This window comes from Sceloporus occidentalis, unplaced genomic scaffold (assembly GCF_023333645.1).
Source record: "Sceloporus occidentalis isolate IW3139 unplaced genomic scaffold, rSceOcc1.0.p SCAF_2, whole genome shotgun sequence".
NCBI classification, from domain to species: Eukaryota; Metazoa; Chordata; class Lepidosauria; order Squamata; family Phrynosomatidae; genus Sceloporus; species Sceloporus occidentalis.
In genome coordinates this window covers 38,593,872-38,609,527 of record NW_028316982.1, presented here as the reverse complement: position 1 = coordinate 38,609,527, position 15,656 = coordinate 38,593,872, and the positions used below count along the sequence as shown (strand labels likewise).

The following is a 15,656-nucleotide window of genomic DNA, read 5'->3' as shown; positions in this document are numbered from 1 at the left end:
CCTGCTCCCTGGGAAAGGAGGGAAAGAGCCCTGATTGCTTTTTTTTACAAGGAGAGAGAGTGTGTGTATGTCTCTCTCTTTCCCAGGGAGGGGGGAAACTGCTCTGATAGTATTTTGCAAGGACAGCATGTGTGCATGAGGGGGGCTTTGTCATTTACATCATCTGTTACATGCCCCTAAATTGTACCCTCAACTTAACCACGGGTCATATCAAAATCCAAAATTTTGTCCCTCGACTTATACATGAGTATATACGGTATTTGTTCTAGTACAGACCACTTTTAGTAGGCACGTGCCACTGAATACTTGCTCAAAGACATTATGGTTAATATTTCAAACAAAAATAATCAAAATAGATGTCAAAATTCTAAATCCATAAGTCACAACTAACAAAAATGTCTTTTTATTTTCCTGGGCTTTTAAAATCTTGGTGTGACTTTTATTCTGCAAGGTGTTTACATTTATAATGTTCTTTTAAGATTCTAATGCATTTGCTTTTAATGAAATCTTGTAGGTCCTCAAGGGGATTTATAGAGCCTGAAGGAGATATAAAATATTATGACAATTTAACAACCTAGGTGTGAAACATTCTTCCTACTCTTTGATTTTGCCATTTTATATAAGGGACACCATTTTAGCACAGTAGTCTTAACTGAAGAACCAAAATAATGTGGTTGCAGTGGAAGCAGGAAGCTTTCTCATGAAGAGAATATCCATGCACAATGTTCACAACTTCACAAGTATTCAGGAACAAGCTGACTATGGCGCTTTATAGACAGGGCCTTTTGGCCGCCGTCATTATGCACGAGAGGCGACGCTTCCTGACGCTCCTTGCCCCTCGCACGTAACGAGGGCGTAAAAATGGTGGCGCCCTATACTCATGGGTGCCGCCATTTTGACATGACGGACGCCTAGCGTCCGCACGTCACAGCGCCTTGATGCTGCAAGTGCGCCATTGGCGCCTTGCAGCGTCATAACAGTGCCAGAAAAAGAAGCTGCTTTTTGAGGCTTTTTTGCTGCGCGGGGGAGCCGCGCGGTTTGTCTGCTGTGGATCCCTCGCGCAGCAAACAAGGGTGGCGGCAGACCACCCTTTTGGGTGGTCTGTAAAGCACCTATGTCAATATGACACTGGGCCAGAGCAGAGAAGCGTGAAAAAGCAGCCCAACTCTGCTCCCCCCAACTGCACAGCTGCATACATAGGGCCACCAGGAGCTGGATTATCCTGGCTCCTTTTTGCTGTGGACCAAAGGACCAGAGTGCGGCTTTGGTGCAGCTTCCAGCTGCTTTGGAGACATGCATCGTTTGAACGTCACTCCTCCAAAGCAGCCAGAAACCGCTTCATTTGGTCCATCTGTTCCGTGCCAAAGAAGTGTGGGAAAACCTAAGAGTACAATTTTTAAATCATTCTGTTGTACATTAGTAATTACTCATAGTATTTCTCAACAGCATCTCTGAAAGATCAAGTAGAGAAAGTTAATTTAATTGCAAGAGTGAAGTAGTTGGATTTGTCCTCTTTGGTTCTGCTTGTAGTGTACCCAGATCTATCTAGGGAAGCGGCTCCCAAAAGACATTTAAAGCAGACTCAAATTTTATAGCTATGCCATGTTTTGCCAACACATGATTTCCCATGAAGGCTGTCAACAAGAGATTTTTACCAGGGGAGAGAAAGGAGTCTCACACTATATACGGTTAATTTTTTTTTTTTTTGGACTGAATCTGGATAACTTTTTAGACTCTAAGTCCCACACTAGACCATATGTGTGCTTAAAAGGCTACAGCACGAACGAACACAGTTTCCTTCAGAAGAGGCCAATATCACGGCAAAAGCCAGCATGAGCAGAACAAGATATTGAGCAACTGCAAAGGATGGGGAATGATTACTTGCTCTGTATTGTATTTATGTATTCAATTCATTCTTAAGTCATTCCAACAATCTGCATGAAACACAATTTGCAATTCAGTTCTGCCAAAATCAACTGTTATCAGTTTATTCTGGAATGAAATATGCTTTAAAAATACTGAATCTCAGGAGATTCGAAGTGATATGAAAGAAGTAGAGATATCATTCCCCACTTTTCCATGAAAAACAGTTCTATCTTATGAACAATCCAACTAATAATCACATTCTTTACTCATATACAGGACCATATTTAAACATTTGTTCCAAATCAATCACTAAAAACAATAGACATGCCAATTTATTACGGACTCTCTAAGACATCTAGAAACCCTATTGTCTAGCTAGGCAACAAATCTAAATGTGACTTTCCCTACAAGTTAATTATGGTCAACAAATGCCAAGTCAAACATCTTAAATCAGTTGTATATATAGGGTTACCATTTGTCCCCAAAGAAGTGGGGCAGTCCTGGTTTTGAAGCTTGTACAAATGTCCCAGCTGGTTGGAGCTGCATGTCCCAGTTTCCAAGGCAGCTGAGTCAGTAACATGCCAAGAAAACCATAGAGTAGGTTTGTGGCAACAACTTGAAGGCACACACAGCAACTGGAACTACTACCGTATTGCAAGGGGGGTGTTCACTTTTTTCCTATTCCTGTGATAAAGAGAGAGGCTGCCTTTCTCCATTTCCTGAGGAGCATGTGTCATTTTGTGACAGCATCTCACAGGACAGCCATAAAGCAGGCAGGCATGCAGGGGCATGTCTGGCGGTGGAAAAAGCAGCAGGCAATGGGTTCCTGCCTGTGCGCACATTGGACTTCTTTGTCCTCCTTTCTCTGACCGCTTCTCTTCTCCAAAAAAGACAACCCTCTGTCACTCTCTTTTTTTCTCCTTTCCTATCAGACAGATAGCAGCTAGACTAGACTGCATTATGTTGAAGCAGGGGAAAGTAGAGGAAAACCCTGGCATGTTGGGGCACTCTGAACATGAGGACCGGATCACCCTCATACTGCAGGATGGGACCCAACAACAACTGGAGGACCAGCAGGAGCCCGTTTGGAATAGTCAGAGGAAGGATATCTCTCATCTCCATGCTCCCCCACACCCTGCTGTGAACATCTTCTCTGGGACTGGGAAAGGATGGCATCTTCAGAAGCTTCTCAAAGGTGTGTGAATACACCAGTTCTAGTTCTCTCCCAGACCCAGGCCAACTGAACTGCCTCCTTGATATCCATGCAGGCGGCTGCCATCTCCTCCCCAGCCTCTTCCTTCCTCCTCCTACTTGGGCTTCTCAAGCACAGCAAAACCCCAGACTCGCTGTGCCAATACACTGCCTCAGTACTAATACAATGCACCCACTTTATACACGGGCACGTTTTATAAGGCTTCCAGCATACACTGGAAGCTGCGACGGAAGGGAGGGAGGCGCACGCTGGAAAGAAACAATTTATTTGAATGGGGCTTGAGCATCCGCGTTTCTTCCCTTACGCAGGGGGGTCTGGAATGGAACCCCGCATAAGGGAAGGGCACACTGTACAGAGAGCCCCAGGATAGGCCCCTTATGGACCCCACAGCAGGGAATCCTCCTCCTCCCCTCCTGCTTCCAGTTCCTCCAGGGACCCAATCCCCATTGTGGAGAAACACTTCCTTCCCTCTAATCAGATGAAGGCGCAAAAAAACAAAAAAGAGGAGGGAAAAGCCCACCGCCAGTTCTACTAGGCTAAATCCTAAGCACAAGATAAGAACGCCACCAACTGGTCATCAACCTAAACCTAATGGGTCTATTGTTGGAGTGCCAGGTCTCCCTGGGGATCTCTGACCTCTACCAGTCGCTGGGGGTGAGATGCAGGGCCTCAGCTGAGGAAATTCGGCGTGGGTACTACAAGGCTTCCCTTCAGGTCCACCCTGACCGCACAGAGCCCTGCCACAAGGAGGAGGTCACCGCCCGCTTTCAGGTACCAAGGGACAGCAGAAGGCCAGCTCAGGGAAGGAGAGTGCTGGGTAGCAACACAGCCCCCAGGGGAGAGAACTGACAAGGTTTTGTGGTGTTGTCGCTGTGTGCCTTCAAGTCCTTTCCAATGTATGGAAGGAGTGAAAAGGCAGGCCCAACTCCATCAGGGCTAGCCTCAAGAAGAAGAGCCTTCCCTCCATGCCAACTGTCATCATCTGGCTTGAGAGTGAGTGGAAAGGCAGGGTTAGCTCCATCAGGCCTGAAGAAGAGCCTTCTCTCCTTGCCAACTGTCATCATCCAGCCTGGAGTGAGTGAAAAGGCAGGCCCAACATCATCTGACCTGAAGAAGAAGAGCCCTCCCTCCATGGCAACTGTCATCATCCGACCTTGAGGGAGTGAAAAGGCAGGCCCAGCTCCATCGGGCCTAGCCTCAAGAAGCAGAAGAGCCCTCCCTCCAGTGCATCTGCTTTAGTGGTGCAGGCCTCAGAGGGAGAGAAGAACTGCTGGACCTGATCCCCTTTCCCCCCCACCATTCCCTTCTCCTTTTGTGTCATGTCTTTTTAGATTGTAAGCCTGACGGCAGGGAATCATCTAATTAAAAAGATTGTATGTACAGCGCTGTGTAAATTTACAGCGCTACATAAATAAAGCTTAATAATAATAATAATAATAATGGCGACCCTATCACAGGTTTGCCTTTAGCATCCCCTGAGGAGGCTGAGAGAGTGTGACTTACCCAAGGTCACCTAGTGGGCTTTCATTGCCAAGCTGAGATCTGAACCCCCGTCTCCCTATGTCCTAGTCCAATACCATGCTGACTTTCTGCTATACTTAAAAGTACAGTACTCAGTTGTTGTTATTCGTTGCTGTGTATCTTCAAGTCGTTTCCAACCTATCACTAACCTTGGAGATTTGGGGTGTGTGGATTGTTGATAATATGTCACGTTGGCCGGAGAGGAAAAGCTACATTTCAACCTTCTGTCCAGGAAGAATGTCAAAATCTCCTCCATTTTGAGCATGACTGAGAAGCATGAATTTATATTAATGGGTTTTTTAAAAAATTATTAATATTTTTGGCTTTTAGTTGGTCACATCCTCCATTTTTCTTGAATGTCCTACATTTTGTCCTGGTTTTGTAGAAAAGAATTATGGCAACCCTACACTTGTAAGATGTTCAGGCTACCACTCTTATCTGTAAAACCGTGAGTGATCCACAGCACTCTTGTCTTGGGTAAACACTCAGCCTCTAGAACCTCTGCACTTACTGCCAATACAGTGGACCCTTATTGGTTTTGGTTCCAAGATCCCCTGTAAATAACAAAATCTGTGTATACTGAAGTCCCATTAAATACAATGGCATAGCAAAATGGTGTCCCTTGTATAAAATGGAAAAATCAAGGCTTGACACTTGAAATTTATACTTGTTTTGAATATTTTCCAGCCGTGTATGCTTGAATTCGTGTATAAAAAATCTGTGTATAACGAGGGCCAACTGTATATATATTAAGAAAAATCACTTTGTACCACTTTCTGAAACTTCACACATAACTCAACTTCTCCACTCAGACATGCTTGCACAGACACAGAGACCAAGAAGAAAGTTAAAGATATAATATAAAGGACCATATGTGCATTCCTGTATGTACAAATAGACTTTCATTCATCACTGTAGCCTGAGAATTTGCTACTCAAAACTGATGGATTCTTTAGAGCAGTGAACAATGTCGAATGCCACTGTTTGAACGGTTGTAGCCTGAAAGAATTATCAACTTCTTTCCACTTCGATTGATCCATGAGAATGGACAGATCACAGACCAATCTTACTAAATGCAAACTCAACTAAAATATATTTCTAGTTACTACCAGAAACTAACTGTAGCTTAATCAGAGAATGGACTTTATTTACCGTGCCCCCGTGTCATACGTGGGCACCTTTTACAAGGCTTTCAGCTTACGCCAAAAGCTGCGCAACAGGGTTACAATGGCGTGCACACACACTGCACCACGCGTCATACACAAGCCCCATTATTTTCAATGGGGCTCGAGCATACGCGCTATTTGCCTTACGCAGAGGAGTCTGGAACGGATCCCCGCATAAGGCAAGGGCACACTGTATTTTTAAAGTTATGCTGTGAAAAGGAAAGGTTTACCTACTGAAAAACTAAAAAGTCATTCCAAAATTGAATTCTGGACCCCTTAGCAATAAATTCCATGACATCATGGAGGGGATATAATGTACAATATAGAAATGTTAATTTATATCTACTAATGAATAAATGAAATTTATTATTTTTATCACTGTAACTAAAGTTTTATTGGTCATTTAGTCAAATCGTATATTACTTCAGAGGCTAATGGGGTAGGACTTTTAAAAATATATTTTTATTGAAACACTAATGTTGATAATATAGAATAATAATAATAAAATAATAAAACTTTAGGTGACTTGCGCAGAAATTTCTGTGGGGCTGGCTACCCCACATGAGGTTAAGGAACAGAAGTTTTGCTGATGCATTAGGTAGTTGCTGATAGTTGTCTTGCTGCTAAGTCTCAGAGTGAGAGAGAGAGAGAGAGAGGGAAATAGATATACTGTATGACTAATATGAGAAATGCTATCAAGTTTTCAAAGGACCTCTTTTGACTTCTAACTTAAGTTGTTTCCGAAGGAGTGAAAACTTTTCATTAATATTTCAAGTACATCAGGACAAGAATTGCAATTTTTGTGATTATTCACAACCTTCTAATATCTAGAACACACTTGCCTGAAAGGCTATGGATGTTTAAAAATAATGACTTTTCCTCGTTTTTGTTCCTCCACCATCTTTGTATCAGAATCACTAATACTGTATCACTAATACATAATTACTGATACAGTGAGCCCTTCTCTTATGCAGGGAATCTGTTCTGGACCCCCACCCCCGTGTAAAAAAAAAGCATAAGCTCGAGCCCCACCACACGGCGCTGTGTGCATGCCACGACTACGCACCCCATTACTTCTTCTGGGGTGTGCAAGGCTTTTTTCCAGCACAGCTTCCAGTGTATGCTGGAAGCCGCACATGACGCGCTCACGTATGACTTGGGCGCACTGTAATTACAGAAGACATTAAGGAATTGGGACAGTTAATAAGGAAGGTCAAAGAGGAAAGTACAAAGGCAGGTCTGATGCTGAACATAAAGAAAACAAAAATAATGACCACAGAAGAAATCTAGACAACGAGGAAATTGAAACAGTTAAAGAATTCCTATATCTAGGATTAAACACTGACCAGAATGGAGATTGCAGTCAAGAAATAAGAATAATAATATTTAATAATAATATTTATTTGTATACCGCCCTATGGGAAACCAATCCGGGCGGTTGACAACAGTAAAATATAAAATACAACAATTAAAAACACTTTATCCCTCCCCCCCCTTAAGACAGTATTAAACTGTATAACATATTAAAAACACAATATCAAAACATAAAAACAACAATTAAAAACTAAAACCCCTGATATCCCTCTGTTGATCCTCAACCATCACTAAGATGGGGCCACGGGAGGAATGAGGGAATCAGGGAACCTGGGCCGGGATGGTTAATCTGGAAAGGCCTGCCGGAAGAGATCCGTCTTGACAGCTTTTTTAAAGCTGTCTAATGATGTCAACTGACGGATCTCATCTGGCAGGTCGTTCCAGAGTTTGGGGGCAACAGCAGAGAACGCAGAGAATAAGAAGACTAGGAATGGGAAGGGCAGCTATGAAAGAACTGGACAAGATACTGAAGAGCAAAGACATACAACTGAGCACTAAAGTCAGAATCATCCTGGCCATTGTATTCCCAATTGCCATGTACAGATGTGAGAGTTGGACAGACAGAAAGAAAGCAGACAGAAAGAAAATCAACTCATTTGGAATGTGGTGCTGGAGAAGAGCATTTAGGATACCGTGGACAGCCAAAATAAACAAATGAGTTCTTGAACAGATCAGACCAGGGCTCTGTTTGGAAGCAAAGATGATCAAGTTGAGACTATCATACTTTTCTAATTGAACTGCTAAAATGCACAGACACAAGCAACTCTAGTGCTAACATGTGCTAACAAGTAGGGAAAACAGAATGGTGGCCAACAGAATGGAAATGATAAATATATATTGGAATCCATAAAAAAGGAGACAAAAAAGACTGCAGCAACTCAAGGACCATAGCATTAATCTCCCATGCAAGCAAAATTATGCACAAAATACTGCAAAAAAGACTCTAATCATGGAGAGAGTAATCCAGAGGTGCAAGCAGGGTTGAAGAATGGAAGAGGCATCAAAGACCACATTGCAAACATACAATGGCTAATGGAGCGTACAAAGGAATTCCAGAAAAGCATGACCATATGCTTTATAGACTATAGCAAAGTATTTGACAGTATACATCACAAAAACCAATGGAATACTCTAGAAGACATGGGAGTGCCAGTACATTTGATACTCTTAATGAGAAATCTACACCCAGGATAATAGGCTACCATCAGAACAGAATTTGGAAAAATAGATTGGTTTCCAATTGGCAAAGGGGTCAGGACAAGGCTGCATTCTATCACCCTACTCATTCAACTAGTATGCAGAAAACATCGTAAGAAAAGCAAGGTTAGACTAAGAAGGAGTGAAGACAATAAGAATGAACATCCACAATCTAAGATATGGCAATAGTATTTACATTTCTATACACTTCATAGTGAACTCAACACTCATGGAATCATAGAGTTGGAAGAGACCACAAGGGCCATCCAGTCCAACCCCCTGCCATGCAGGAAATCTCAATCAAAGCATCCCCAACAGATGGTTATCTAGCCTCTGTTTAAAAACCCCCAAGGAAGGAGACTCCACTACACTCTGAGGGAGTGTGTTTCACTGTCGAACAGCCCTTACTGTCAGGAAGTTCCTCCTAATGTTGAGGTAGAATCTCTTTTCCTATAGCTGGCATCTATTGCTCCGGGTCCTAGTCTCTGGAGCAGCAGAAAACAAGTTAGCTCCCTCCTCAATATGACATCCCTTCAAGTATTTAAACAGGGCTATCATATCACCTCTTAACCTTCCCTTCTCCAGGCTAAACATCCCCAACTCTCTAAGCAGTTTACAATCTGTAATACGACTGCCCCCAGCAAGCTGAGTATTCATTTTACCAACCTACTAAAGAATGGAAGGCTGAATCAACCTGAGTCAACAGTCAACAGTTGTGGTTGCAGTACTGGCATTTAACCACTGCGTCACCAGGGTTCTGAAATGCGGATGACACAATACTAGTGGAAGACATCACAGAATTGGAACAATTACTCAGGAAGGTGAAAGATGAAAGTGCAAAGGGAGGCTTAATGTTGAACATTAAAAAAAACCAAATATAATGAACACTAAATATATAAATTCAACCTAGACAATGAGGAAGTCGAAATAGTCAAAGCATTCCATAATCACAAAAAGTCAACATGAGTTTCAGAGAAACAAATCATGCCAGACAAATCTGACCTCTTTCTTTGATAAAATTATCAGCTTTGTAGATGAAGGGAATGCTGTGGATATAGTATATCTTGATTTCAGTAAGGTCTGTGACAAGATTTCCCATGACATTCTTGCAAACAAGCTTGTAAAAGGTGGACTAGACAAGGTACCTGTTACATGGATTTGTAATTGGTTGACTGGCCGAACCCAAAGGGTGCTCAACAATGGCTTCTTTTCATCCTGGAGAGAAGTGACCAGTGGGGTTCCACAGGGCTCTGTCTTGGGTCCAGTGTTATTCAACATCTTTATCAATGACTTGGATGACAGAATTGGGGGCATACTCATCAAATTTGCAGATGACACCAAATTAGGAGGAATAACTAATACTCCAGAGGACAGGATCAAAATTCAAAATGACCTGAATAGACTAGAAAGCTGGGCCAAAGCTAACAAAATGAATTTCAACAAGGAGAAATGTAAGGTACTGCACTTAGGGCAGAAAAATGAAATGCAGAGATATAGGATGGGGGACACATGGCTGAATGAAACTACATGTGAAAGGGATCTAGGAGTCCAAGCAGACCACAAGTTGAACATGAGTCAACAGTGTGATGCGGCAGCTAAAAAGGCCAATGCAATTATAGGCTGCATCAATAAAAGTATAGTGTCTAAATCAAGAGAAGTAATAGTGCCACTATATTCTACTTTGGTCAGGACCCACCTGGAATATTGTATCCAGTTCTGGGCACCACAATTCAAAAAGGACATTGAGAAACTGGAGCGTGACCCAAGGCGAGTGACTAAAATGGTGAAGGGTCTGGAAACCATGTCCCCTATGAGGAACGACTTAGTTAGCTGGGGGTGTTTAGTCTGGAGAAGAGAAGGTTATAAGGTGATACGGTAGCCTTGTTTAAATATTTGAAGGGATGTCATATTGAGGAGGAAGCAAGCTTGTTTTCTGCTGCTGCAGAGACTAGGCCCCGGAACAATGGATGCTAGCTACAGAAAAAGAGATTCCACCTCAACATTAGGAGGAACCTTCTGACAGTAAGGGCAGTTCGACAGTGGAACACACTCCCTCAGAATGTGGTGGAGTCTCCTTCTTTGGAGGTCTTTAAACAGAGGCTGGATGGCCATCTGTCAGGGATGTTTTGATTGAGAGTTCCTGCATGGCAGGGGGTTGGACTGGATGACCCTTGCGGTCTCTTCCAATTCTATGATTCTATGATTCCTATATCTTGAGTCAAACACTGATCAGAATGGTTGACTCCCTAAGGAAATAAGAAGACTGGGAACGGGAAGCACAGCTATGAAAGAACTAGACAAGATGCTAAAGCGTAAAGATATACATCTGAGCACTAAAGTCAGAATTATACAAACTATTGTATTCGCTATCACCATGGACAGACACAAAGATGGAGAATAAAGAATGCAAACAGCAAGAAAATCAACTCATTCGAGATGTGGTGCTGGACAAGGCTACTTAGGATACCACGGACTGCCAAGGAGACAAAAAACAAGTCCTCAGCAGCTTCTTGAACAGATCAAGCCTGAAATCAACTTGGAAGCCAAGATGATCAAATTGAGGCTGTCGAACTTTGGTCACATAATGAGAAGGCATGGATCACTTGAAAAAACAATAATGTTAGGAAAGGTAGAGGGTAGTGGAAGGAGAAGAAGACCACACACCAGATGCTTAGTCTCAATCATAGAGGTAACAGACATGAAATTGCAAGAACTAAGTGGAGCAGGGGAGGGCAGAGGATATTGGAGATCTCCCATCCACAGAATCCCCATGAGTTGCAGTCAACTTGAGGGCAGTTAATAAGCTTACCAAAAATTGCAGACGCATAAGAGGGTGAATTTTTATCCAATTCCAGTGCTATAGTGAAGTAATTTTTCCAATAAAGTTGGAGCCTGAGCATCTTGTATAATTGCTGTAAAAAATACTGCACTGAGAATCAATCAGTTTATAGTTTTCAGCTAATTTGATTTTCAGGCTGATGCTCTACTATGGGAATGATGGAAACAGGGGGAGAGAGAGACGCAAGACTCTGCTTATCTTAATAAAACCCTCCCCTACATGGGTTTTCATCCACCCACCCAATAACAAGCAACTGTGGAGGATTTTTCAGCCCTTCAGAGAAAGTTTTGGGAATACATAACTAGTTCTGTTGATGGAATGAGATTCATCAAGAAAGCTATGCTTTTTGGTTTCTGAGCACTGCACTGAGCAGCTGTGCATTTCATGCTACCCTTTGTTTAATTTTTACATAAAGATGAGTAATCCAAAATTCTGTGTAAATACTGTATAGATAGCCCTCCTCATAATTTAGCAGTTAACTAAGAAGCATACATTTCAGAGACCATAAATAAAAAATTTAGTTAGCTGATCTAAATAAATTTTAAAAAGTTTCCTTCCCAAATAACATAACTACTGTATTTCGTGAATTATTGATTAGATGCTTATAGATAATTTGCCATACCTTCCTCCTACTGCGTCGTCTTGTGGTTGGGCCCCGACAGTGTTCCTTTGTGAACGTCGCAGTGACCCCCCTGGACTGTTATTAGGCCGGTTGGACATTGGCACCTCTCTCCTGAAGGGACATACCCTTTCTAGACACTACCATTCACTGCAAGACAAAAAAGCATTTCATTTAATCATAAAGCAAGATCCCTACCAATGTATATATACACAGAACAGTTGTTTTGTCTAGCACATCTCAAATGTCTTGAACATTTAAATCGTCATCTAATTTTACACAATTGACAGACTTGCTATCTGGCCTCTTTTACCATACTTCCATTTAATATTAAAGGCTACTTTAATACCACAATACATTACAGAGTAGCAGACAACAAGCCAAGTGTGAAGACTAAAAGACTATCCATCCCATCCAGTCCATAAGAATTGCTTTTTCAGTAACTTATCTACAATAGTAACCCACAAAAATGTGACAATGTTGTGCAGTTGTCCAGCCCACTATCGTTACAAAAATGAGGAGAAGAAAAAAAGCCCAACAAATCACTTGAGATCTACCTAATTTGTTGAAATACAATGACTCTAAAAGGATCAGAATGAATTTAAACGGGAGTGTGAAGTGAAACAATACCAATTGGCTTATGTTAAATGGAGGGAGACACGCAAGACTGGTTATCTCAAATTAATAAAAGATCAGTATCCTCTTACATGGATATCAATATTTAAATGTTTGCCTTACCACTATTTCTTATAATGCTATTCACTGAGGTTGGTATCTTCCCAAAGATGAGACTGGCAGTCCTGGTGTAAAACTAAGGCAGTGATAGTCTTTCAAAATGTTTTCAAAGAAAAAGAAGCTTTGATCCAGAGAACCAGCCAAATGCCCTTTAATTAGAATGTTTAACTGATTAAAAGAAAAGAGAACTCTTTTTAGCTTCCAAAGGTAATTATATGCAAAGGCCTTTTTATACAATACCCCTGGTCAACTATCCTTGTATTCCAAAATTACATGCCTCCTTTAGATAAATCAATCACCTGTTAATGATAACTAAAGTTATTACAAGAGATCATAAACTACCTTAAGATCTAAGTTAACCACAAGCCCTAGTTACGATCAATCTAATGCAAACCAGAAAGGGTAAGTGTGGCGCATTACAGACTGCCCCTTTGGGGAGGCCTGTAGGCGCGCCTTTCCCCGGTGTATCGGGGCCTCAGCGGCCAGAACAGCAGCCACTGAGGCCCCAATCCGCCGCTTTCTGGGACGCGGGGAAGCGGCAAAAGCGATCCTTTAAATTTTTCACCAGTAACAGGTGTTAGAACTGTGAGACAGAACAGCAAATTACAACATTTATGAAATCAATCTTTCCCATGTTTAAGAGCACTTAAAGTCAAAACTTTTTGCTGAAGGGACAGAATACTTTCACATAGAAACTTCAATGTATTAAATTAGTTCTGCTTAGCCCTTGGTTTGCAGATTTCTGAAAGCAGGACTCAATGCTAACAGTGTGACTTGCCCAAGGTCAGCCAGTGGGTTTCTACGGCTGAGCAGGGATTCAAACCTTAGTCTCAAGAATCATAGTCCATTTCTCAAACCACTACACTACATCACCTCATATGAAAAATATTCATTTGATCAGACATAGCCCAATGCATTTCACTGAGCTATGTCTGGGACTTTAGGAGGTGTGAGTACATCATTTGGAGTGGCCCAAAGTTATCTGTGGGGTTCATGATTCATTTTATTTATAAAGGTCACCTAGGTCATCCATGTAAGTTGTGCAAGTGATGGTTTTGACTGAAGGGATCCCGTTAATTCAGAGGGGCAGTCTGAAGTATATATGAGGCAATCCAAAACTAACCAGAACATACCAATTTTGAGATCTTAGTTTAATCCCAGATCTTTTTTGAAATTTCATGAAAACAAAGAACTACTGTATATACTCGTGTACAAGTCAACCTCAAGTATAAGTCAAGGGAAGATTTCAGGGTCAAAATCATCGATTTTGATATGACCCATGGATAAATCAAGAGTAAAACTTACAAGGCTATAACAAAGGATGGACTACATAACACCACTTCCCAGGTACTGGAGGAGAGGTTTTAACAATAGGTTGAGGAGGACAGGAAGTGAAGTTAAAAGGGATGTTTCTTTGATGGGAAGAGAAGGCTTTCAAACTGGTCTGGGAAGGGAAAGAAGAGAGGCTAAAAGGGGTATTTGATGGGAAGAGGAGGCTTTCAGATCAGACCAGGAAGGGAAAGAAGTGAAGCTAAAGGGGTTGTTTCTTTGATGAGAAGGCTTTCAGATTAGATTGGGAACCTCTTTCACACACACACTCCTGCTTCAAGGCACAAAGAGTGGGGCATCAGGTGGTGATTTTTTTCAGGATCTTTCTATGCAGTATTAGTGTACTAACCCATCTATAAGTCAACCCAGGATTTTAGGGTCAATTTGGGGGCATAAATTCCTTGACTTATAGTCAAATATATTCGGTCAGCACAAATATCCAACATCAGTAACATACTGAGTTCTAAGCCATCGTGCAAGCATTATACTGCACTTGAAACTTAGATTCATTCCTTCTATCCCCAACATAAATGTTAAACTGTCAAAAAAAGTATAGAAAGTACTAAAATGCTTTTATAATAAAGATGTCTTTCTATATTTCTGGTTTGGATGCAGCATTTTTCTTCTCCACTGTAAATGTTAAATGGTAACTCTGTTTCCAAGCAGCCTTTTTTTTCATTTTCATGCCCCTTTCTATTTACTGAATAACTGTTTACTATATTATTATTAGTAATTATTTCACAACCAAGTTGATATACCCAGTTTCTCTTCATTCCTACCTTCAGCTCCTAAATTCACATGCTACAAGGGACATTTTTTAAAGAGAACACATTTTTGTACATGCCCCTTTTGTTTATGCAAAAGCATAATATGCAGATAGATCAGTAGTGTACATGTGGTGTTTATGAACATGTGCACATGTCTGATATCTCAAGATTTTGTGGCAGAAGGGAGTCATGACAAGATCCATTTTAGGACAAGACAGAAAATTTAGCTAAGATTAAGACAAAGCAATTTGGTTGTCAAGATGCATGCATGCTGTGCTGCAAACTCTACTGAAATTATAGTCCTAGGTAAGTGTACCTAATGTCATGCTGCACAAGTCAATATCTGCAAGAGGCATTTTTCATTTTGAAATGGGGGTGGGGGGGAGAGGCTTTCTTCCCAAGACATTACTTCAAAATTATGGTATAATTAACTCTTTTCCCTGTTCATGAACTTCTAAATACAGAGCTGCTTTTAAAGCAAAGCAGTTAAAGAGTATTGTTTTAAAAGCTTTTAAAAACACAAGGGTAGTTGAGCATAGCTTTGGCGGACTTAGGCGCGTTACAGACGAGCCCATGAGGCACCATCATCGCGCCGTCATTACACGCGAGGGGTGGCACTTCCTGACATGCCTTGCCCCTCGCGCGTAATGACGTCAAAATGGCAGCAGCCGTTCCACACGGCCGCCGCCATTTTGACGTAGCATCCACACATCGCGCGGCGGAAGTGACGCTGCGAGTGCACGACTAGCATCTCGCGGCGTCTCTTCTGGGGCCAAGGAAGGAGAGCGATTTTCACGCTCCTTCTTTGCTGCGTCCGGGAACCGCGCGGTTTGGATGCTGCGGTTCCTGGACGCAGCAACCAGCAGCAGTGCGAGACTGCCCCTTCTGGGCCATCTGTAACGCGCCTTACTTACAGTATAAGGCCTCATTACCACCTTCTAATTCAGTATTTGCCATCATTCCCATGAGAAAAAGTAATAAGTGTCGTTATCTTTCTCAAGTAAATGGTGACAAACGGTTAATACAATAT

At 41.8% G+C, this 15,656-nt stretch overlaps 1 protein-coding gene across 5 annotated transcripts in view; it reads right to left on the bottom strand.

Annotated features, from left to right (window-relative positions):
• LOC149318178 (E3 ubiquitin-protein ligase TRIP12) overlaps window positions 1-15,656 on the bottom strand; it is a 140,946-nt gene that overhangs the window by 105,652 nt on the left and 19,638 nt on the right. For all 5 annotated transcript variants that reach the window (XM_089509148.1, XM_089509151.1, XM_089509152.1 and 2 more), the window contains exon 2: window positions 11,799-11,945. In XM_089509148.1, the coding sequence (XP_089365274.1) occupies window positions 11,799-11,896 (98 nt within the window). In that variant the 5' untranslated portion in view covers window positions 11,897-11,945. The remainder of the gene's footprint in view (window positions 1-11,798; window positions 11,946-15,656) is intronic.